General features: G+C 52.8%; 1 protein-coding gene across 2 annotated transcripts in view; it reads left to right on the top strand.

Annotated features, from left to right (window-relative positions):
* Positions 1–13084: 13084 nt before the first annotated feature.
* Positions 13085–25390, top strand: part of E75 (ecdysone-induced protein 75) — a 14086-nt gene continuing 1780 nt past the window's right edge. Inside the window, exons 1-5 of one of the 2 annotated variants that reach the window (XM_076388161.1) lie at positions 13085–13422; positions 13770–13858; positions 21353–21497; positions 24527–24768; positions 25139–25390. The exon at positions 25139–25390 is cut by the window's right edge and continues 1780 nt beyond it. In XM_076388161.1, coding sequence (XP_076244276.1) covers positions 13179–13422; positions 13770–13858; positions 21353–21497; positions 24527–24768; positions 25139–25390 — 972 coding nt within the window. In that variant the 5' untranslated portion in view covers positions 13085–13178. Of the gene's footprint in view, positions 13423–13769; positions 13859–21352; positions 21498–23894; positions 24088–24526; positions 24769–25138 lie in introns of those variants that run through there. The other variant, XM_076388162.1, reaches the window with a different exon arrangement.

Here is a 25390-nt window from a genome sequence, read left to right as displayed (position 1 = left end):
GGCTCTTTTCCTATTCTCGTCAGGGATGAGCTACACAGGGACTTGTTTATAGAAACCGAGAGGTCATCGTCCCCCGTGTTTTCGACCGAAAATCGGTCTGGAATTATCCTTGCGCAGATGCTCGATGAAAAGTGACCGATGATTCAGAGGGCTGACTAATCTAGCTCGGCCGATTGGCCGAGTGACGCACGGTATGATAACGCCGTTCGGCCAGTCGTTTACGCGCACGTAATCCGCCACGCACGTGCGTGCTCTGTTCGCAAGTAGGTGTGAACCTGCCCGTCAGATTGATCGAATGGAAAACAAGTGGATTCCCGGGATTGCGGTTCAGTAACCTGCTCAGCGTCGTCGATGGATCCGCTTTGACTCCTATTTCTGTATCAGGGTTTATTTCTGCGACGCATCCAGATCGAGATCTCCTCATTTCCATGAGAAAGCGCCAGGGACCTAGCTATCTGGGGTACCATTCAAAAGCAGCACGTTTAATAGTCGAGTAAACTTGTTAGTCGCTGCATATATTACCAGCTCCTTCCGATTGGAGTCTAAGGAATTCGAATCCACAGAATTCGAGAACTCAAGAAAGCCTGGAGGTCTACGAGCATCCAAGAAACTGAAACTCAAGAATCGGAGCGCGAAGAAACTAAAACTCAAGAAATAGAAAATCGAGAAGTATGTCTTCGAGAAGTAGGTGTCTAGGAAACTAGGATTCAAGAAATGGACGGGGAAGAATATGGAAAATAGTTGTAGAATTTGCGTTCTGTAGCTGGTCTCGTGTCCCGAATCTTATTAATTCGAATTGGCAAAGCCCATTCGAGTTCTTTGATCCTGTTCGTACACGTGGTTCGACGGACGTCCTCGAAAAAGGATTACATCAGCGTACAGGATGTGGTCAGCGCGAGGAAGATCGTTCACCTAGCGAAACTGCGCACTCGCTTTGGCCCACGGCGGCAACGAACTTTCAGCGATGTGGGTCAGAAAAACAAAAGCAGCTCGCATATACTTAAGACTCAGGCGAAAACAAGCTAGCAACTTTTTAAGGAACGGGTTAAGCGTATTAATTAAGAGGCCGTCATCGCATCGAGGAATGAGCATCTAATTAGCTCCGAATCATGGCATCTGTAATAGGCTTAAATTAGCACTCCAATACTGCGTCGAATTAACAAAGACTCTTTAATCGAGAACACTTACACCGGTTTGTATTAGCATCATGGAAAATTACGACTGCTGGAGCGCGAGCGGGTAGAAAAAACGAGATAATCAATCGTGCTGCAGGCACTGAATAAAAAGTCTAAACAACGATTGCAAACGAGTTGTTTTCAGAAGACGACGTATCGGTGACGCAGTGGCCCGGGTCGACGACTTTGTCATTCATGCTCTTACGCAAGCGTGCGTAAGCGTAGAAACGCGAGAGTACTGTTATGCCGGTTCACTCTCAGAATTTTATAAGAGCGCCTCTACCACGATATCATGGCAAACATTGCGTTGTTCGATGAATTCCTTCCTGGACATCAAGTGTCCCTTCAGAAGGGAATATTTACCATGAGATTCGACTTTTCAAACATGAACTAACCTTCGATACTTTTCATCGCGTAGATCGGAAACAGTTCCTTCAATTATTTCCTCTGATTTTTCTGGAAGAACACAAGCTTGTTAAAAAATTGGAAAAGAATCTCGTTTAAGAATTCACTTACACTACACACGCCACATCCCACGAGAAACATATATTCCAAGATTCACTGGAAACGGCTAAGAAAAGGAGGAAACAATTAATCAGTAGGTTCGTAAGTTGTTCGTACTAGTTAATTGGAAGATTATGGAAAAGTAGTAATATTTGTAACGCAACGATAAGTCGGAGGTAGGAAATAGTGGTATTATCGCCTGTTCGGCGAGGAAGGCTTTGGCGGGAACGTGGTGCACTGGTAGTGCAGTGGCCCAGGGTCGACGCCCGACGACTCTACGATCGTTATGTCATTCATGCTCTTACGCACGCACGTAACCTCTCGCTACGCAAGCGTGTGAACGTGTGCATGCGTTCTAAGCGTGGAGAGACACGTAGGAGTACTGTTACGCACCATGCACCTACGTGGCACACGACGAATTTCGTACCCTGGAAATGACGGGTCGCCAAGTGCAATTTTTCCCAAGAGCTGTCCTAACCCTCAACTACTATCGCAGAGCTCGCCGTAAAAAACACCAAAGACATAATCAGATTCAGAACCTACAACCTCGTAGACGTGAATCTAAGCGTCACAGAGACACAAGAAGCCCATGCAAATGGAATCTAGATCCCCGCGATTTAGCAAGTCAGTACCGAGTCCTAATCCACTCGAAGATGCAAAGGTTCCCTAGCTTCTGGGGCGATCCGATCCTCGAGACACCCCAAGAAGGGGGGCGACGTCGGCCAGGGTGAGATCCAGAGCTGGTTGCAAAGATCTCTAGCGACATCCAGGTGCAAGGAGGAACCCCAAGCAGGAGGAGAGGTCTCTTCTTCCTCCCAGACGTCACCCTCCCTGCGAGCGAGTTCAAGGACTCGGTTACAGAGCTGTCGAGAGCAGGGGGAGGGGGCTGGGGGAGCGAAAAAGTAGGAAGAGGAGGCCGAGGAAGAAGGCAGCCGCGGCAGGACGCGAGAATGTGCAAGGGTAGCCGAGAGCGTTACACCTAGGTAGGGCATTGCACCGGTGCGATGCTGCAGTCGAAGTCTTTGCCCGACGCTCGCAGTGCAACTGCAAAGAGTTGCATTCGCGTAGCCGCGTGCAGTGACCCGCCCTACCGTTAGGACGGCCCCGAGGATGCGTTCCCCTCTTCTACTTGCACCTCCTCCTCCTCCTCCTACTTCTCTCCGTTTCTTCACCTTCTTCTTCCTCGCCGTCTTTTTCCCCCAATCGGCTCTTTCTTCTCGCTCCCGTTCCTCCTCCGCCGATCATCTCGTTGTTCGCGCGTATTACACGCTCGGCTCCGTTTCCACGGCGCATCTGAAACGCTCCTATGCACCGGGAAGCGAAAACCGTCCACCTAGCGAAGAGGGGAAAGACGCTCTGGGTGCACCGGGCCACCGTCTTCTTTCTCGCCTCTAATCCCCAGCCGGACAGGGACAAGCGAGATGCGATTGACCTCGGCGCACACGGCCAATGTTCTACGATGCCTCTCCCAGAACAGTGGTTCCTCCTTCGATAACCGATATCGATCTTTCTTCGCGGCGCGGCGCGGCGCGGCGCGGCGCGGCGCGGCGTCTCCTCTCCTACGGAGGAATCGATTTCAAACCCATTCCTTCGTTGCATCGAGACCTTGCACTACAGCCAGCTTCTTCGGGAATCGATGCCTGAGAATTGTTTCTCGAACGTTGGGAAGAAATCTCTCCAAGGATTACCGCGTTCCCTCGATAACTGAACCCCACAACCAGAATATATCAAGCTTACTTCATTTTCATCTAACTTAATACACTTTGGCTCTGGGATTCACGCGAGGCTCACTCAGCGATTAATCCACAGCTAGAAACGTGTCCTTCCTCAGCGATCTTCTACCAAGGGAGTAAGGTAAATGTCCCAGTAGTTGATCCTTTCCCAATACCTAAACACTAATGTTAGTTTTATTCAATTTTAGGCTTTGATTCTAATGTGTCAGGTAACCCAACTAAAAATAAAAATCAGTTTACTTCCCGCGACGTTTGTCACCTTAAGCGTTCAGGTATTGGGACATTTACCTTACTCTGTGACTTCTCGAAAGGTCTCGAATCGATCGAACGTTCGAGGTCCAGGTGACCGGCCCCCTGTGCACTTTGAAGATCGCGGTTCTTCCGCGCCACCCTCGCAACCCTCTTGCGACGTCGCAGGTGCCTTGCCGGCGAGAAGCGGGCGGGAGGGGCGGAGGAGGTTACAGGAGGGAGGTCAGTGACCGTTTTCCATGCTGGTAGGGGTCGGCGCACTCCCAAGATCGGCGCGTGTGCACGTGCGTGCATGTCGGTGCAAGACGCGCGCCGGTGCAGTCGCTACACTCCCACGTCGCTATGCAGTCCCGTAACATTCGCGGAAGCCGTCTGCTCCCTCTCCCCTCTCGACCCTCTCGCCTGCTGCCCCCCGTCGCCTCGTCGCCTCTTTGTTTCGCGATCGCGCTTTATTTCCACCCTTCGCGCGCTCGAGGAAGGTTCACTCGCGGACCGATTTCGACTTGGTAACCACTCAGCGATAGCGACCGTCCTTCCTCCTCTCTCTCTCTCTCTCTCTCTCTCTCTCTCTCTCTCTCTCGACGGCTGATAGTCTCAGCTACAGGCTTTGAGCTTGGACTTGGAGACTCTGTTCGCTTTGGGGGGATACTTTGCAAGCTTTGGATGCATCTTTGGCATGGGGTGCTTGCTGTTTTCGGAGGAGGGATTGCACAGTATTTGCAATTGGGTGGTAACTGCATCACGATTTTTAAAGTAGAGTAATATTCTATTTATGGAATCCAAGGCTTGGAAAGTAGAGTGAGCGGTCAGTTGTATGGCATACAGTTCCAAGGGAAGAGGTTACCCATCGCGAATCGCGAATCCCTGGATCGCAGATCGATCGGAGGCCGGTTATGCAAAGGCCTTGTTAATCGTTCGCGAACTCGTTCTCTGGGTCAACGCTCCGCGGACGGTGAGCTCGGTTGGCGCTCATTGTCTCCGGCTTCGGCTCAAGGACCGTAGCTCGTTCAGAGTTTCTCGCGGTTCTGGGATCGATGACCGTCAGAGGATCGCCTTTCTTCCTCTCTTCTTCCTTCCCCCGTTTTACTCCTCTTCGAGTGCCCTCGGAAGGAGCAGCTCGATGCTCCTCGAGATTGGATCAAAGGAAATTTCGTGACACTCTCGAAACCGCCTTCGATTACCATGACATTCACGGGTAGAAGTGTTTAAGAAATACCAACATAGTTTACCATGGCATACCACCGTAAATTTGAACATTTTTATTCGGTCAATTTTTCGTCGAAATTTTTTGAAAAGAGATTCGAAGCAGATAGAAAGAAAGAAAGGGAATGACTCATAAAAATGCGGAAGTTGGTGGTTCCTATTGATGTTGCATAAACGCTCGACTGTTTGGCTACTCGGGGAGGGGAAGAGGCGACGAGAGGAGGCATCGAAACGATTCATCACTCATAGCCTAGACGGCCTTAGGGACCCTGTTGCCGAAATACAAGGTCGCCAGCGACTTCCGCGTGTACGTCCCTCATTCTATTGCCCAACGACTGGGCCATTATCGGAGGATCCATGGTCATCGCTGGGATCTAAATCCCCTATCTGACCATGGCGATTTCGTATTAATACTCCCTCGATGAATTATTCTATTTGCTTGAAACATCAAGGAGAACTAGTCTCAGCCTCATCAAGATCACCCGTTGATTATATCTTTGGCTACGTTCATTATTTTCGATGGTTCCTCTCCGTTTCCTGTCACTCGCTGACAGATAAATGTTATGCAACATGTTTGTCTCTGACACTTTTATCTGCTGGGCTGTTCGTATACTAGAATAACTATTTCATGAGTTATATAAGAAACAAGTAGAGTCAATTATCAGGTTACAATTAGACTGCTTGAGAGGTAATTCGCTCTAATAAATGTCCCTTAAATTGCATGCAGTTGAAAGTATTGAAATATTATCTACCAAAAGTCACAAGGATAGAACCCTTTCTCGGAATTGAAAGGACTGTTCCCACAGGTTATCCACGCCTAATTATAAGGACAACCCTCCGGCAAGTAGGAAGCTCCAACAATTCGGCGTGAAATCAGATGCAGTGCAGCTACTTTACAAGCGCTCCGTGACCGATTGACTTCTTAACCCCTTCGAACAGCCACGCCTCCAGGAGGATTCCCGCAACGTAACGAGCCTTTCATTGTCTCCCAATTACGTCGAAATCTTCGTAGACCACGGGACACAGGCCCCTCTATGAACAATAAGTCGGCGTTGTCTTCGATTCGATCGGAGTGGCCCCACCCAATCCCCTGGCTCGGCTAGGCGTTTGTTTTGGATAATCCTTCCGTGGAAGGCAAACAGTTGACGGCTAATCACGTTGGCCGGTGACAAACAACGTCTTCTAATCGCATTACCGCTCGACAGAGCGCAGGTACCTGCTCAGACTTTTCGCCTGGGTCGGAGTCCTCTCCGCCGCCGCTCCACATGACAATGCACAGCGTGGACGGCCTACGATTCGCTGTAAACCGTTAAGCGATCGATCTCCACGGGTGAACCGCGTGAAATTTCGAGTCGAAACTCTTTTCTTCGGATTAAGGGTTAATATATGACCAATAATATTTTATGTGGGACGTGGGCGTAGCTGGGTGTGGGGTCGAGGCTTAAGAAGCCAGTCAGCTCGCGTTTTTGACACTATTCTCCGATTATCGGTATACCAAATGTACTTTATTATTACTGGCTTTGCTGTTTTCCTGCACTCTCGCTTTTGTTAAAAAACCTGGAGAAGTTGAGTAGAGCTCTTCTATTCTCTGCGAGGTTGTTACTTAAAGTCACGAATTTATGGCAAGCAAACCCTGCAGTCGTTGAATGCTCACGATCAGCCCTCGGTTGAACTTTTCTCGAGCGTTTCAACGAAAGCGCTGTCAGAATGGCCGCGATACACCCACGGTAAAAAGAGATTAGAGCTGGATGCGCGGCCAGTAGAAAAGGGGAGCACGAGTAAGGCAGGGAGCGTAGAGGAAGACAACGAACGTGTGCCACTAGCCGCGCGGCCCCGAAGTGGCCTGCTTCGCATCGCCACTTCGAGTCGATTACGCCGAGTACGCTTCATTCCACCTCCTCTCACGGACGTCCGCGGTAAACCGCTTTTTCCTCTGTCGATTAATTGCGGAAAACCGGGAGAAACGAGGCAACCGGCCACGCGGTCGCCTGCTACTTGTTGAATCACCGCGACCCCCGACCACCAGCCTGCATCTGCATTTATTGGGAGCGCGTGGGTGGGCCTCTCGCCAAACGGTGAAAAGTGAAAATTCTGAGGGACAGGTTTTCGTGTACCTAGACCTTTCGCCTGCGAAAGCAGGCTACAACGAGCCATTCACCTGCCAGATCCATTAAATCTACAAAATTAAAATATTGAAGAAGATAAGCATCGATCGAGTGCTTTCGAACTAGAATTAAAAATAATAAAAGTGGCACAAATCACTTTGCCCTGCGAGCAGCTGAAATGGGAGTCGTAGGACCAAATTTGGATATGTGTGTCCGATAATTGGAATAGTAGGCGAGTTGCTGAAGCGACACCAGCCGCGGCGAAAGAAAAATGGAAAAAGTAATTTCTCCCGTGGCGCCTCTGGTTGTGGATCGGCCGATGGACGACTTGCGCCGCGACCTGCAAACCGAGGCTAGGAGGCCGTTCGATCACCTTGCTGCACGTCTGCAGAGGCGTCTTGTTCGCTGGATAGTTTCTCCATTACAATTTCATTCGGAAATGCATAGCTGGGCGAGCACCGTGAAACTTCAACATAATTGAAATAGAACGGCCACGGTCGCTGATCTGAATTTCGCGCGTGAACTTTCCGTAACGATTACTTCCATTCGATACGAATCGTTCTCGGACGAAGGAATCCCTCGATTATCTACCGTAGACGTTCTTCTATGCTCGATGAGCATTTAACTGGCGAAACTGGCGAAACTGGCGGACCTAAGCCGCGGTAACTGATTGACTGACTGATAAAGTTAATGGGCCCGGCCTATTTGCAAATCTAAGTATGAATTATCGGGCACTAAATAGAAGTAACTGGCAAATGACATTAGAGTTAAGAGAGATTTTGCAGTAGGTCTGATTTACCTACATTAGCTGATTGGCGAAGTTGAATATGAGTAGTATCAAGTTCTTTTCCTTCGTTACCTACATTTACTCGGCAAGAACTAAACAAAGTGCCCAACAACAAATTGCTGGCTAACCCAGTTGTCAGCGGGCTCAAAATATAATAGAAATCTACGATCGTAATAAGGACAGGTAAGCCTCGGTCCAGCCCAACACGGAAGCAAGAAGCTCGGGCAGTGGAAAGAGGCGAGAAGATAGATGGGTTGCACAGAAAGGAAGACGGAAGGTTTCGGTGGGCGTGCAGATGCAGCTGCCGCTGCAGCGTGCCCTCGCGTTGCATTAGGATGCACGCTGCACTCCGCTGGCGTAATTCTTTTCATGCGACGCGTGTCCCCGATCATATCTCGTTCGAGAAGCACGCTGGCCAGGGATCTGTGTCAACGCCGAACGGGTTCGACGAGCTGGCACCAGTCTTGCCGCGCCGATTTAATTCATCAAACCATCGACAGCTCCGAAATCGAGAGCCCTCGCCTCGCTTTCGAATCGCTCCGCGTTACGCTCAAGAAAACCCCTTAAATGCCATTGAGAACTAAAATTCTTTCGATAGCAATAGCAAAATGAGTTCTGTTGTATCTCTCGCAATTAGTGGGTCAAGAATGAAATGGGACCGCAGATGCGATGAATATGTGGATTGAAAAGGGTAACAAATGGGTCCTCAGGGCCAGGAGAAGTTTCGTTTGTTCCGGGACCACCATTTAACTGCACCTGCGACGGCAGGAGGATTCTAATGGGCCTACCTGCTTCACAATCAGGCCCACCTTGAAACACTGCGCTACACAGTTGCGGCCTGAGTCCACCGCTTGACAGGAAGGGACAGGGGTAATTGTAACCTCAGAGATACGACACGAGTCAATGTTCTCTCATTCCTGGTAGCGACACCGCGAGCTTATAGCGAATAAATAGTTGACATCGGTCGGTGACGTTGGCGCGCGTAACGTGCCAGCAAGTATATGGTTATACTTCCGCAGTGGGCGCTATAGGGCAGGCTATGGGCATAACGGTGCGCCTGTCGCGTCACGCACATGCGTGCGTTGATGTCACTGAACTTGTAGCAGCAACGGCAGAAGCAGCAACGCCGATGGAAGCAGCAACGCGCCACGACCGCAAGACCATCGCGGCACCGTTCTCTTTTCTGCACGCCTCGTGCACCTTCCCGAGATTACCACCTTATTATCGCGATATGTAATCTCTTCTCGTTCCTTCTCACGAAAGAACGGGCCCCGGGACAATGGGGCCCCGCTAGGGGCTCGCACGAACATCCCTCCTCCCTTGTAATTGGTCCCGGCAGCGCGCCACTCTGCGTCGTATTAACGGATCATGGGAGTGACGTTCATGTTCCATGTCCGATCGAATTTCGATGAGTCCTGATAACCTGCCAATGACTGCAGAAAAGCAGAGGAGGAATCTAACGCATTTCCACTTTTGCATTTTGGCTGCAGTGTCCCAAGGGATTTAGGGTCTTGCAAAATTTCTCGGATTATATCTCCCTCAAGACCGCTATCAAGTTTTATGAAATACTGGAAGTATTTCATCCAAGCAGGGATATCCACAGGAATTGATCAGCAGTTAACACTCGGTAACCAGATCCCCAGATCAAATACGAAAGTGTCGTAAGAATACTGTAACCGCTTACGAGGCGCTTAAGTCAGTCGCACCGACAAAGAAATTTGATAACGTGTTGTCGAGGTCAACTATACGGCAAGGGCACTAGTTACCAAATGGCGACGATCGAGGAAGCTGACGATGGCAAAACGTCGGTCGGCGACCGGTCGTTCAGTGCCAAGGACACGGCAAGGTAGACAATGAAGCCTCCATTGCCGCGTGAAAATAGCTTCTAATTATGCTCTACCTCGTTACATTTTTATCTCTGCCTCTGCACGCACCGCTGCTCCTCTGCCATCGCGAATGCTGGCGCGAGGAACGTTCGAGCGAGCGTGGAGTACTATTGTTCTAGCTACTAGGATTCCCCGGGCTTATTTTCGCCAACACTAATCGTGCAACGATTCAAGCTCTGCTCGATACTGTATAAAATCGATCTGAGTTCTAGTCCTGAGGCAAAATATAGAAAGTAAAATTGCTAATTTGAATTTTCTCCAACATGCAAATGTTTCGAGAATTCGTGGGAGGTTGCGGAACAGAAGGCAATCTTTTTTTTTTTTTTCTTTGAATTTTTCTGGCACGCTTTCCTGATTACTCTTCGTCAGAGTCCAATAATGCCGACACGTGCGATCGCTTTACACTACTCGATTAAAAATAGATGCCACGTGAGGGTCGTGGTGTATTCGTTGCATATAAATGCGTATCGCTGCAGGTCGCTAGCCGATTTCAAGGAAACGACTTCGTCCGACCTCCGTCGTCGCCGGCCATTATGTTCGAGGTCTGTCCAACTTTGCGGCCTGATAGCTCGTCCATGCGCGCCAAGTCGTTCTCTTCTCTGGACGTTTTCTGTGTTGCATACCGTGAACACTTCTGCGAAGCGAAATTTTAGGTATTCATTGCGGAATAGAAAGGAGTTCCAGTTTGAAATAAGTAGATTAGATACAGGCATTTTCGTTGAACAGCATGAATAATTTGGGTAGTAATGCGTTTTCTAGTATATTAGTTCAGAATTAGGTACCTACAGCATAAAGTAATAGGATGAGAAACTGATTTAGTGTTCTTTTTTGCAAATTAATCTTTTCTGCATCAATCGACAATACAACGAGAAAAAATATAATTTCTGCAAGTTTTTCATCTTTATTCAATTGAAAACAATGACTCCATATGGCCCAGGTCATCGTCGTGACTTACACAGATCAAAGTATAATCAGAACTTGCCATTTCCACCTTCGAGCTCTCTCCCCTCCCTTGGTCACAGCACGGTCGCGTGTTCCACGTCAGAAATCAAACAGTCGTTCTCATCGGAGGCAGGTCAGAGGGCGCGTGGACGAGGACAAAGCACGAAGCGAGGCCACGGAGAGAGAGAGGGAGGAAAAAAAGTATCGGCCAGCGAGGATGGAAGGTCGTCGCGCTGGAAGCGAGGGACAGGGTCGGTGCTCGTAATGGCGCTGCCATAAAATCATGAAAATAAATTATTGCGTAGATGATGGTGGACTGTGACTTCCCAGGCACTGGCCTCGTGACACCTCGTTGCATCGACCGTTAAGCCTCGGTCCTAGGCACAAGTCCGCGTATGCACGCTGGAGAAAGTTTCACGTTTATGCGTTTATGAAGCAGCAATAAACGAGCAGCCTGACCAAACAAAGAGAAAAAAGCTGGGCGACGTTTACGAGGGCGATCGAGCCTGCCTCCCCTCCACAAGCCCTGGGCCAAAGGGTTGCGATGGAGCAAGGGTTGAAGGGGTTCGTGTTTGGGTTTCCAGTTTATTGTGGCTGCGACCCTTTTCAGTGTCCCAGGTTATCCCTTCCTACCTTCATCGAGGTTTTTCGCTGAAATATCGAGTTTCCTCCCTCGATCTTCCTCCTCATGGGGATCCCCAATCGACAATGAGAGATACTTCCGTTTCCCCCAGAAAACAAGACATCCCCCTACTCGGTTTAGGAGCTTCTGGAAAATTGGGGATCTCTCTGCTACCGTGAAGATGTTCTTTCATCGGACTTTTTCTGTCGATTTAATCTCGAAGGAGTAATTTATGGGCGCGTGGAAAGGAACGTTCCACGCGTTAAATGCATAACAAATAGCGTAGGTGGCTGTCATCCGACAGGTGCCAGCGATACTAGACAGCGTGGGAGGAGGCACAATAAAGCCTGAAGGCGACGAATAATCTGGGTGTAATAAATTGCGGAAGTGGACGTGTTGCAATTAATCGTGACGTTATTGATCCCGTTCGAAATCGAAGCGGTGCTAACGACGCGTGGGTGTCGTATTTTTTCTTTTCGCTTCGACTCTATGCGAGCAGAAATTCCCCTTGACTCATCGTCAGCGGTAAGCTGATCCTGTTGCATCGGAATTCCACGAGGTGGCCTAGTCACGAGGATGCTGAGTGGACGATAGACACGACCTCCAAAATATCGAGAGAGTTTCGCGGACGTGTGTGTAACAAAAGAAGCCCAGCTAGCAAGTTTATCGAACCGACATCACGTTTTTCAGTCGCGATCACGCACGTGACCATTGTCCTTCGAATCGGAACTCGAACTGTCTCGAAGCGGATGCGGTGTTACATTTATTATTTGAGTTCTCTCATATTTACTTAAAACCGTAATGGACGCATCTCGTGGAATGCAATTTCGCTGCGTCTCTGGCGAAAGAATCGGTAGGAATCGGCGCGTTACAGATCGCGCGGTCACCCTTGTCAGGGAACAAAGAGAGAGAGGAGAGAATTGACTGGACGCGGTGCGGCGGCGGCGGCGGCGGCGGCGGCGGCGGCGGCGGCAGAAGAGAGGCCGAGAGAGGCCGAGAGAGGCCGAGAGGAAGCCGGCAAGGTTAGAGGGAGACGAGGCAGAAGGCGAAACGACCGGCCACGGTCTCGCGGTTGGCTCGAGCGAGAGGGCGCATGGCCTTGGCCGCTGCTGCGGGGTAATTCAGTCAAGGTTTCGGCCGATGAACTTCCTCCGACGGGAGGAAGGAGAGCTAGCCGCGCAGAGGTCCGCGGCAGCGGTGGGGATGGCGAGGAGCCAATCGGGAGCGCGCGCGGCCCAGCGAGCCGCGAGCCGATTGGTCGGGCCCCGTGACGCCGGGTGCCCGGGCCCGCAGCCGGTTGTCAGTGACCTCCAGCATTGAAAATACGATGAACTCTCTCGTGGGGCTCTGTAAGAGCGCGCAGCGGTGCGCTGTGTGTCCTCTACTACATACTAGGTAGCCAGGGCGTAGACATTGTAGATGGTCGAGGCAAAGGCTGGCAAGCAGGCAGCCACATCAATCCCTCCCCTCCACCGAGTCGGTCGCTACTCGAGTAAGGGCTGCACGGCCCCCAGGTAACCAACACTCGGCAGCGCCGAACTCCAGTCAGACCAACGCGAACCTCCCTTGAGCGAACACTTACTTTCACTCTCTCTTCTGCCGTTCGTTCCTCTCTTCCTCCGTCGCGAGCGCGCGCTCTTCTTCCCGCCTGGGTTATAACACGGACGAGGTGTCCATCGGCCGCCACAGAACGCACCTGCCTTCCGTTTCGGTAGGATCATAGCCCACGTGAACGTGATTTTCCTCGGTTCGAACACAGTGGATCACGTGACCGACCGGTTTCCGCTAGTTGCCACCGCACCGCAGACTGACAGATAGAGAGGAATTCCTACGCGGTGATGACGAGCCAGTGAGTTAGTGAACACTGTGGACTGATGTCGGTCCTCAGCTCAGTGCAGTGCCGTGACAAGTGGATTCTAGATAGCAGAATCTAGACGAGATTCTTCTCAGCTACTGTAACACCTCGAGCAACATGATCCTGACGCCGGATAGCAGTGCCCAGGCCACGCTGGCGACCTCACCAGCTCCAGAGTCGCCGATCACGAGCATATCCTCGCACGGATCGCGCGCCTCCAGCGTGTCGCGAGTGTCTTGCGTCTCTCAGAGCATGCCCACTGCTTATCACGTGGCCCAGTTGCCCCATCATCTCAGCCCCAGCATGCCCACCATGGACTCCACCGTGTCGTCGGCGAAACCTGAGCCCGAATTAAACATAGGTACGATTTGGGACTTGTCTCGTCTCAGGGTCTCTTCCCCAGATCCTGAGCCTTCGTCGAGGGTACCCCTGACCCGAGCTGCTCAAATGTCGCGCTAGTCTTCCACGACGGTGGAATATCGGTAGACTGAAAAACGATCGTGCAGCGTGACAGTCGAGTGAAAGCAGAAAGTTGTAACACAGCGATGCTGTAACCCGCGCGAGAGAGGAGAAAGTGTTCTTCTTTCTCTCCCACCTTTCTCCCTGACGCGCGCACTCTCCGCCACGTGGAGAGCGTGCATGCACGCGTACATATCGCGGCCAGTCCAGTGAGCACACCGTGTAATACCTTTCTCTCTTCTGTTGCAGAATTCGACGGGACCACCGTGCTCTGCCGCGTCTGTGGAGACAAGGCGTCTGGTTTTCACTATGGAGTACACTCCTGCGAGGGATGCAAGGTGAGTCGAGTTTTCCTACGTTTCTCTGCTCGACAGACTTTCCTGCTGTGGAACCAATCTTAAAATCCTTACGAGTAGAACTGCTCTATACGTTCGTGCCTTCGATGACATAAAAGTGAGTCCACAGTGAGGAAGCCTGTACCTATACCACGAGCACGATATTTTCGATACTTCTACGTTCACTCGTGGGACCTTAGCTGCTCTGCAAAATTGATCGATTATTTAGTGAAATATTCCGCGTGGTTTCGGAGCAAATGTATCGAAAATGTCGAGGCGTGACGCGATGTGGCCAGGAAGTGAACGAAGCTTGAATGTGAATGTACGATGCGACCAAGGCTACGGAGAAGCTATCGACCGGAGACAAGACCGACCTTGTGCACACGGAAATCGCGAGATGGTTCAGCTAATCCTTGACGTTGCCTACTCGACCTCTGAAGGCAGACGAAAAATTCCGCCAAGGTCTCCTTTTTCTTGCTACGACGATCCTTATCAACCGATCGCGTTCGTGGAGAGTCAGAAATGCTTTCGCTACTTTAAGGTGGATGCTTCATCGTCGTGTTATTCGTCGGTAAATCGCAAAATTATACGTGACAGTTCGTCCTCTATTTCGTGCCTCATCCTTCAATTTAAGTATAGTTTGATACTTAATTCGATGAAGTATATCCTCCTAATTAAATCCTTGAAAAACTGGACGAGCATTTTTAGCAAGAAGTTTCTGAATCACCAAGAGGATAAACTTGACAAAGGAAAGTTTTGTGAATGTGCGGTCATCTCACGATTACGTTTTCTTGGAAAGGAAAAGAGATGGGGCAGGGACAATAGCATCGCGGGCGGTTACGTAAAAGGAGCGGAAAAATGTGGCGAAATTTGTGGAGGAACGATAACCTTCGAGTATTGGAGAAACGCGTGAGTAGGGTCCACACAGGTATCTACCTTGGACATTTCGTCGGAATCGCTTTGTATCGGTGGTTTTCGTGTGGCTAGGGGAGTGGAAACGGCTCCGACAGGTATGCGCAACGGAGAATGCATATCCGTCCTTTCGACTTCCTGTCCACCTTCCCCTGCGATCCCATTCTTTCGTTCTGGATCGACTTTTTCCCTGAATAACCATTTATCTCCGAGCCAATGGAAAATGTCAGGTCCCCGAGGCGACAGGAGCATTCTCGAAAAGTAAATCGTTTCATCTTCTCGATGATTTTGTTGCAACAGAAGTTCGCGTAAAAATGGATGAGTGTGCTCTTCGGTATTAATAACGCCCGAAAGCGTAAAGAAAGAAGCTGTCCCCTGCCACAAATCGAATGTAAATCGTTTCCCTCGAGACTGATAATTACATACGTCCCGCGAAGGCCAACGTCCTCGTGGTCGTCATTGTGCGACTCCCAGGAGGCGCTTGGTGGGGGCAGCACAGCCGCGAATTCGTTTTAGGAAGTGGTAGAACGCTACCACCACTCCCGCTCTACCACCTCCACGGTGGCTGACTGCCAGTGGTGGGAGCTGCTCTGCCAGGTGTTGTGAATCAGTCCTCCGCTGCTCGCAGATCATCTTCATCCGTCGACCAGGCCACTCTTTTCCGATCACTCGAGAACTTCTCGGGTACTTGAAAGTATCCAGAAACTGTTAGCTCAAGATTCCCTTGAAAAAGTCTTTTCATCAGACCACGTCGATGACATTCCTGAAATTACTCAACACCGCTGCTCGTAGGCACCCCATGGATTTCCCTAGTAGGTCCAAGTGAAAAGAGAGAATCGAAAAGCCAGAAAGATGATCGCAGCCGACCGCGAGAAAGAGAAAGTGTCACTGTTTGACCCCTGCTGGCTGGCCACCAGTTTCTGGGTCCTCTCGAGCGACCCCTGGAAAGGGGAGAACTGGATCGACCAGTATCCCTGCATCAATATTTCCCCGAGAATTTTTTCGTCTAGGCTCCCCCACTCAGACACCCCGAAGAGGAAGCTCCCCCATCAGGGGAGTCGGTGTTGAGTGGGTCAGTAACTTCGCAGAAGCACTGAACCGAGGAGCGAGTAGTCGCCGAGTGACCTAGCCGCCAGCGGTAGACCGTCTTATGGTACTTGGAAGAGGGACTCGTGGAAAGGGAAGGGAACGCGGAAGAGTGTTGGATATCTTTAAGACTGGGTCGCTCGGTCACCCCGCTGTTGCACTATTTCGCCATAGCGCGGCCAACAGGCTACTTTTCCTCGGCTCCTTCGCCTCGTACAGGTTCAAGGAGTCACGTAGCCTAGCTAGCCAGAGTCCATGGGAACGTTTTCGTTCCTATTTCGTTGTAATCGAACGTGGGGCGCCCTGGGAAGGAACTCGGTCGACTTTTCGGGGGTTCGAATCGTGGGTTGCTTAGCTGGGACGAGGAAGAGGTGGTCGATGGAGAAACGGCGGGAGTGGGTTGGCGCGAATCTGTACTCGCACTGGCCCAGATCTCGCCAGGACGTTGCCCCAACGATGCTTTTCGTGCACGCGTCACTGACCTGGGTTCACTTTTACGAGAGATTCACGTGGCCGCGATAGAAGCGCGATAAAAGGCACGGACGGCAGGTAGAATAAGGGGAAGGGGTTGTTCCTCAATCTGATCTCCGCCCCTTCTTTATATCGCCAGGGTGCACGTCTTCGGTAATCGTGTTTCGCGTCATTTTTCAGGGCTGATCCCTGGAATAGGTCCCCACGAATCACGCTAGCTAGAATTCGAGGCGATTCCTTGGACTTTCCAGAGTCGTGAATCATCACCCTGTCGAAAGTGTACCTAGAAGAGAATCTCGCGATAAGGGGGTGAAAAAAGTGGGTATTTTTCTTTGTTTCGCGTTGACATTCCTCTGTAAATCTCCCCAGCGGGACAATCAGCGGGTGGAGGTGCGCGGCGACTCTTTTTCCGGAGGGTTGAAACCAGGCGACCGGTGCATTAACCCTCCGGTCGTCGACCCTCGAGCCAGTTACGTCACACGACTGTTCCCTCCTCCCTCTTCACGCATCCCCTTCCCTCCTCCTCCTCCTCCTCCTCGTCCCCTCTACCTTTGCGCCTCCCGCGACTCTCCTCCTGCCTCCCTCTCGGCTAACCGTCATTTTTGATGTCGTAACGAGTCGTGATCTCATTTTCATTTGATTGCGCGGGTATTTCGGTGCTCGGTTGGGGTTACTGACCCCGCTGCATCTACTTTAGAATCGGGTCAGCCGCTTATTATCGTGGTAGGTGTTCGCTCGACGCGGTATCTCCGGCCAGCTAGAGAGCGGGAGCACCGCTTTCAAGATAACGCTCGCCCCCGTCGCGCCGCGCCTGACCGCGCGCGGAATCGAACGTCACGCTTCTCTGCCGCCCGATAAAGCCACCCCCACGGGTGAAACGCGACACCCCGGACTGCTTCTGCCCCGATAGCGCGACGCTGTTTGCCGCCACTCGCTTCCCGCGCTCGGATTTTATCCGCAGACCTTGGGTCTAGGGACGGGAAGGGGATCATGGAGGGATTTTGGGAAGTAGAGGTCGGGGGTACGAAATGAAGTTAAGATCTCAGCGGCAGAGAGAGTTATCGCGAGCCGCGGGATTGGGTCTTGAGCATCGCCAGTAGAATAATAGAGAATCGTAGGGTCGCCTTGCGTCGCTTAGAGTCTTCGAAGTATTATTTTTATTTTCGAGGTATTTTCCACTTCGTAAGCTTCTGTTTACGTGGAAGGAGTAGAGTGAAATGGAGCACATAGAATTTGAGGAACAGTACCTATACAAAAATAACCATTGTCGCGTTTATCGTGTAGCATTTCAAGCATCATAGAAATAATCCAAGAGGTGACCTCGGTGATCGACTTCCCCAGTATCGATGCCCGGGGAATAGAGCAGCGAACTCGCGTTCGAGGTCAAACGAGAGTTATAAAAGCTGGTCGACCAACGGTGCCATTTCTTTCCTACGCTTCTACTGAATATACGATCGCAGATAATCTCTGATTAACAGTTCCGGAAGCCTTACGCTCCCCTCGCTTCGCGTCTCAGAAAATAGATGAAATTAGACGTTTCGTTTCTATCGATCCCCTTAGCAAAGTCTACCTCTCCGATTATCATACATCTCGCGAAATTCTCTTATGCGAATGAAGTGCCCAAGACAGTAGCATTTAATTATTAATCTCTCTAAATTTTTCCTTTGATCTTCCCTTTTTGTGACGATGTAAATGGTATGAGAAATACTTGTTTCAAATCAATTGTACACGTGACGTGAAATTTGCCAGCACGGTTTGCGAATTTTCCTCGAGATTTCCCATCCTGCAAGGATTACGCGGGCGTCGATCAGCATTTCTGACCTCGGAGGAGATCGACTTAGCCGATACATCGGAGGTGGAGGACAGAAGGAGCGAATTCTTGGGGTCGTAGGTGCGCATTAGAGCGAGCGAGCGAGCGCGCGAGCGGTTAATGCCCCCGAGCGGAGCGGAGAGTGTCGCGGCGTTTGGAGCGAGGCGCATGCGCTCGCACGGGGCGCGCGCATTATGTACGTCACCGTTACTCCGTTTCGTGTCCTGTCCTCTCTTCCCCTGCCTCTTTTTCGCCTCCCCTCGCCCTGCTGTCCCTAGCTCTCTCTCTCGTTCCTCATCTCCTCTCCTCTGTCGAGCCCCTCTCCTCGCCCCTCTCCTCGCCCTCTCCTCGCCCTACGCCCGTGGGAGCAGATACACTCACCTTCCCCTACCTCGTGCCCCCTCCAGGGCTGCTCCACCCTCCTCTCCGGCGATGCAGTCGCACGCTCCGGTCGTTGGCCCCGCGACCACGTCGTGTGTATGTCCCACACTCTCCTCACCTACATCTGTGTGCGCTCGCGTACGTGCACGCGCGCGCGACCGCGTGTTGGGAATGCACCGATGCACACGCACGCGAGAGCCAGCCGCGAACCTCGCTCCTTTCACGGAAAATAAAAGCGAACCTGGTGAACGTGACTGGCGGCAGGCTTCGCGCGCGACAGAGGACAGGGGTTGTTGGACCCGCGAACTCGCGCCAAGGGGATGACGCGCGGACGGGTCGACTAGGTGAGCGCGATGGGCCACTTCCATTTGGGGGAGGAACTTCTGGGACGCGAGAGCCAGGTTTCGTTATTGCAATTGATTACCTGGGTTTCGAATACGTGTGAAAGAATCTTGAAGAGTTCTGCAAACTTGTACGATCATTATTTCATATTTCTCTCGAGATGTGTTTGTGTCCGTTAAATTGAATAGGATCTTCAAGTTGCCACTCCTTCGTTTCTGCTTTGCAAGGACCTCCTACCACATGCTGAGAGCAACGCAATTAACTAACCAGTAGCAGTTAGTCCATGTTCCAGTTAGGTGTCCCCTTAAACTTTCATCTACTCTTGCGGAGTAGCTCGAGCATCAGATGTCTTCGTCTCTAAAGTGGTCGCTCGCGATCCTCAAATAACGCAGAGAAAAATTGGAGACTTTTTGTTGTCACTTTTTGCGGAAGCGATAGAGTAGAAGCGCGTGCGCCACGGAACGTAAGTCTCGAGGTAGCACGCGAAGGTGGTCGCCCCCTGACCCCTCAGGGGGAATGCACGGTTCGAGAGATCGATGCACCGCATTCTCCCACAATCCCACCCCCAGCCAGTTCCACCTCTGCCGGATTCCCGCCAACCAAGAGGTTCAACAGGGGTTGCTGGCCTAGTCCGGGCATCCGCGACACCAGCTCGGGGCGATAACACTTTGTCACCCTTTTCAGCTAGCTGCTCCCCCGAATCTCGCATGGATACCTCGCGTAAACTCAATCTTTTTAAGGGAGCTTATCGTGGCTTAGATTTCCCAAATGCCTCGATCGAGAGAGAAGGGATATTAGATCGATGAAAATTCAGAGCGTGAAAATCCGAAAAGGAAATGGCCGCTCTTAGCGGCGGTTAACATTGGCAACGCTGACAGTTCATTGACTCGCATCGAATGCGTGCACCGATTGACAGGCCGGGCGCGGAGGTGCAACGGTACATCGTTCCTCTCGTCTCGGGCCTGTGCACGAAGTTGAGGTAGGCGAGGTCGCGTGTCTGACGTCACGAGAGAGTCACTTGACGACGAGCGTGTCGCCAATTCCGTACTCGTACGTGTATACGCGCGCGCCTGCGCCCGCGCTGACATCGAGATACTCGCCGCCGCCGCCGACGACGACGACGACGACGACGACGACGACGACGACGACGACGACGACGACGACGACGACGACGACGACGACGACCACGTCGACGACTACGACGACGTTCCACGCGTCGTCGTCGGTGTTACGTAACCGAGGCTGAGGTCGTTGACCGATACGCGACTGGCAAGTTCCTACGCCCTGACCTATCTCTCTGTCCCATCCTCAATTAGACTCCCAGGTTCTTCGCCTTCTCTCATCGACACACGCCTCCCCCACTCTGTTTTGGCCTCCTTGGGCAAACATCGAGGCGCGCTCTCTGGAAGCTGATCCGCTCCTCGAAAAGTTTCCGAGAGTCAGGGGTCACTCGAGCGGAAAAGAATCGTCCCAAGTGCAAACAGGCTCCCCGAAATGCCGTGGGTCGAGGGTGGCGCGCGGAGGGGTTGCTCGCAGCTTCCCGCGCGATTATTCGCGGCAGGAACGATCGAGGTATTGAGAGGACAAGGGAGGGAAGGGAGGCGATGTCGTGGAGAGGGTGGTTCCTCGCGAACGTTCCGTGGCAGGGGCGAGGAGGGCAGGAACCCGTTAGTAGAGCGGTCGAAGCGCGCGAGTGCGAGCGAGCGAGCTGCGCGGCCGCGAGACGAAGAGCGCGATAGCGGCAGAGGGTTTGCCAGAGCGCGCGAACGGGACAGGCGGCGGAACAGGGACGGGGAGAGAGAGAGAGAAAGAGTGAGAGCCAGAAGGGAGGGAGGAAGAGAGAGAGAGAGAGAGAGAGATTGGACGAGGAGCGGCAGTGCGCGCAAGGGGGACTCTCACTTTCACGCGGTGAACTGCGGGTGAACGTCCGGGAATTGGGTCAGAGTGTCCCCCACCTCGGCGAGCCAGAGGCAATGTGCCGAGGCTCTATGCTCTCTGTGCTAGAAAGAGCCAGTCCACAGCCAAGCTCCGATACAAACGGTCGCTTCTTTTCACTCCCCCGAAAACTAGCGGCTCGAGTCGCATGATCTCGCGCAGACGAACAGTCACGCTCGGTACGCTTGGTGAGTTTGGTGATTCGACTAGTGTGCAACGGTTCAGTGATTCGAACCGTGACAGAGAAGATCGCATCTCTCGCGACCACCCCCAGAGAAAACAGTCTTCGTTGGCGTCCGTTGAAACCGCGATCGCCGATCGCCGATAGTCGATAGGGAGGCAAAGAGATCAGTGCGCGTGCAGAGAGCACGCGAACCGTTGTTTTGCGTTCGGAGCGTGTGAGAGAACGTCTGGTGACGCACAACTGGCCCCCAGGTGAATTAATGGGGTGCATGTGCGAATGTGACCTGGCCACCCCGCGCACGGGGACCAATTGCTCGTCGGGGTCCTCCTCGGACAGTGACGGTCAGACTGACGAGGGTTTCGTTGGTGATTCACAGGGATTCTTCCGCCGAAGCATCCAGCAGAAGATCCAGTATCGGCCCTGCACCAAGAACCAGCAGTGCAGCATCCTGCGGATCAACAGGAACCGCTGCCAGTATTGCCGTCTGAAAAAGTGCATCGCTGTCGGGATGAGCCGTGATGGTGAGTCTTTTCGATATTTATCTTGCACCCCTTTTCTCCACCCCGCGTCGAGAGACATCCATTCGCGCTTTCGTTTTGAAACCACGAGCACGCAAAGTCGTTTAGGGCAGTTCTATCGCCGCATCAGACAGATTTTCCTCTAGAAAGATCTTCGCGACACGCATTTCCCCGAGAGAAATAGTTTGGAAAATGTAGAATAGCGGGTCATTGACCGTTTGCGTAACCCAAGACAGCAAGAGAGTATGTCGCAATGGGCGAAAGTGGCCAGTTGGTCGTTCGAGAAAGCAGCCGCAATTATTCCCCGATCGCGACGCGGATGAGGTTGCTTTCTTTTCGAAATATCGCTCGAATCCCGCCCGCCTCTGACCTCTTTCGGCGCGAAACGCGCGAGTAGATTCGCCCAGCGCGCGCACAGACCTCGGCCACGGGTCAACGACCTCGGGAGCATCGGCTGGCTACCTCGTACGCGACCACTGCGGTCTGATCTATAAGCGTCCCGATCTACTTGCGAGTCTGAACCGACACTAGGCTACGTTCCTTCATTCGTGACGCGCGGCGCCTCGTCAATTATTCTAAGCGTCGTTTCTTTATCATCCAGTATCTGTCGAAATTCGATTTTTCGTATCCCTCAGCTGTGAACTTTTCGTCGTTTAGCATGACCTAAAATTAGGACTAAAGATTAGACTTTGTTTTTCGACGCGTCGACGCCGCGTTTGGAAGAGCATCGTACACAAGGCATTAGGGTGCGCAGAGATAACGACCGAGTCGATTAACGATCGGTCGCGTCGTCGAGACAAAGAGAGGCAAAGAGAGGCAAAGATTGAAGAGCAAGTCCCCGCGATAGCAACGTGGACTCGACTCGGGGTCAATAGTCGGGCATTGCTCGGCTTGCATGCGGCTCCACGTCCGTAGAAAGAGTACCGCTACTCGCCGCTACGTACCCGGTGACCCTTCCACCTCCATCCACCTTTCCCCTCCGCTGGCGTTCGCGCCCTCCCGCCCACACCCCGTGTCCCTGATCCCCTGATCAGGGCTGCCCCCACCAGGTCGATCGGGGCGACATCGCGCCGTCGCGTGGCGCTACGCTCCGTGCGGAGACCTCGCGAACTTCGTCCCCTTCGCGATCGGGTTCCCCCCATCCTGGGGCCGCTCGCGAGCTTCCCCTCCTCATGGAAGAATCCCCTACCCTGGCGAGCCACCTGGCGCTCGGCGCATGCTCCTCTCCAGCCGTCCCGCCAAACCAACGCGTTCGAAGCGGTCAACGCGCAATCCGCGCCTGGGCTCCCGTGGGGAACTTGCTGCTCCTCGTCCGTTGCTTCTTCTCTTTAGATCCGTGATTTTCGAGGCTCGTCTAGCCTAGGCTGACCCGATCGGACACGGTGCCAATGGTAAATGGAGGCCGATGAGAGACAGATCGGTGCAGGTCCACGAGCGCACGCGATTCGGATCGCCATTTCCCTCGCGATGGTCTGATCGATCAAACTCGCATTGAAAGAGATCAGAGTCCAGAGCTCAAAGCTCCTTCGGAAGAGTGTACCGAGTCGAGCGTTTCGCGGAGTCAGAGTTAAGGCGAGATAAAAGAGTGCACGATAGCCAGAGAGAGATCGATCGTCTGTGAACAGATAAGTCGTAGGACGGCAGCTGGTGACAGGGCAAACGGCCAGGACGAGGGGTTGGCCAAGGTCGTCGAGGGTAACTTACCCCCGGCAAAGGAAGCTCGCATCTGCGCACGGGAGAAAGAGCCACCGCTGGCAACGCTACCTCTCTCCCTTTCTCTGTCTCTCTCTCTCGCTCTCCCTCTCGCTCTCCCTCTCGCTCTCCCTCTGTCGCGCGTATTCATGCACGAGCACACAAACAGAGTCCCGCACACCCTCGATTCAGAGGCGCGCTCGTGTATGCGTGCGGCCGCTCGACGCGCGTACATTCGCTCGGTATATAGTATATATAGGTCGTCGGTACGCCTCGCGCGGCTGTCGCTGAAACCAAGTTCAAGGCCAAAGGCTCGGCAAAGGCCACAATCGTGGCCGGTGGCGGCGGTGGTGGGAGTCGTTGATGGCTGAATAAGTGGAGGGGCTGTTGAACGCAACCCGCGGAACATCACTCAGTCGGCGGTGATGCTGTCTCGCGTCTGCACGCGTCCTACTCTCGCGCTCCTTTCTTGAACTTCGCTCCTCGAGGCAGCCGTACGTGCGTGTGTACGCGCGCCCGTGTGTGTCTGGCGGCGCGCCGTGCCACACGCCGCCACTACCGTTTGGAGTGACTTGCGAGACACGAGTCAGCCGATCGCTTCTCAACCGTAATATCGTCTGCCGCGAGGGGATCGATCAGCTCGCGCTCAGCTCGCGCTCAGCTCGCGATCAGACTCGAGAGAAACGTGGACGGAGCTCCATGCAAGTTCCCGGCTGGAAAGAGAAGCCGGTGTAGTGATCGTTCGCGCCGATGGGAAGATAATTTTCGTGCAGTTTAGTTCGATAGTACGCGAGGCGAGGCCACAGCTGAGAGTCACGCGTGTTCTCCTCGACCGTCATGGGAGACGAGCTACCCATACTGAAGGGAATCCTCAACGGAGTTGTCAACTACCACAATGCACGTAGGTGTCTCAGCGGCAACGAGCCTCGGCCCTCGCTGTGTTCTCTTTTCACCCTCGACCTGCCCACCACTTTCTAGCGAAGGATCCCCGCTACACTTTCATTTCTCACGCGAGAAAGTCGCGCGCTGCGCGCTGCGCGCTGCGCGCTGCGCGTCGCTTTCCCCTCTCGATGTTTTCCCCGTGGGTGTCTGGTGCGGTGACAAGTCTCTGTGTCCACGGCTCGTTCTCCGCGTGCACGCGGATCGAAGCGACGACACGCGAGCACCGATGCGGCCGAAGGTCGCGATACCGTGTCCCGTGTCGTTGCATGATTCATCCATTGATCGCGTTAACTATTCATCGACGCGTGTCCTTCGTCTCGTTTCCATCGCCGACCGAACTCTCTCGCGCTTCCTCTGCTCTCTCTAACCGTCGGGCATCGTTTTGCTTCTGCTTGCAGCGGTGCGATTCGGCCGCGTGCCCAAGCGCGAGAAGGCCAGGATCCTGGCTGCCATGCAGCAGAGCTCCCACAGCCGTTCTCAGGAGAAGGCAGTTGCGGCCGAGTTGGAGGACGAGCAACGGCTACTCGCCACCGTCGTTCAGGCTCACCTCGACACATGCGACTTCACCAGGGACAAGGTGGCCCCGATCCTCGTCAGGGCCCGAGAGACTCCCAACTACACCGCGTGTCCACCAACCTTGGTAAGTATCGAATCTGCTCTCCCTTCACTCTCTTCACGGCTTTCCTCTACACTGCTCGAACTCTTTGCATTCAATTTCGAATATCTTCGAGCGAATATAGCGTCGAAATAAATCAGTCTCCGAGTGTCTGTGCCAAATTCGTACGCGTCACCTTATTTTTCGTTTATTCGAGATCGTTCTTTCGACCCAAATTCGCTAGACCAGGCGATTTTTATTCTCGCTCGCGTGAGAGCGCACAGACCTTGGAGAATCGCGCGTTCTACGCGGAAATTGAACCAGTCGTCCTCGGCTGGACGCGAACGAGGAAGCCATCTTCGGCCTTCGATCATCAGTTCTCATCACGAACGATCCTCTCTCTCTCGTGTTACAGGCATGCCCCTTGAATCCTAACCCACAGCCGCTGACTGGCCAGCAAGAGCTGCTGCAGGACTTCTCAAAGAGGTTCTCGCCAGCGATCCGCGGGGTGGTGGAATTCGCGAAACGCATTCCTGGCTTCAGCCTGCTGGCGCAGGACGACCAGGTCACGCTGCTCAAGGCTGGCGTGTTCGAGGTCCTGCTGGTGCGACTGGCCTGCATGTTCGACGCGCAGACGAACAGCATGATCTGCCTGAACGGACAGGTG

This window comes from Calliopsis andreniformis, chromosome 10 (assembly GCF_051401765.1).
Source record: "Calliopsis andreniformis isolate RMS-2024a chromosome 10, iyCalAndr_principal, whole genome shotgun sequence".
Lineage (NCBI taxonomy): Eukaryota > Metazoa > Arthropoda > Insecta > Hymenoptera > Andrenidae > Calliopsis > Calliopsis andreniformis.
The sequence above is the reverse complement of the archived record's forward strand: the minus strand, read 5'-3'. Positions and strand labels throughout refer to the sequence as shown.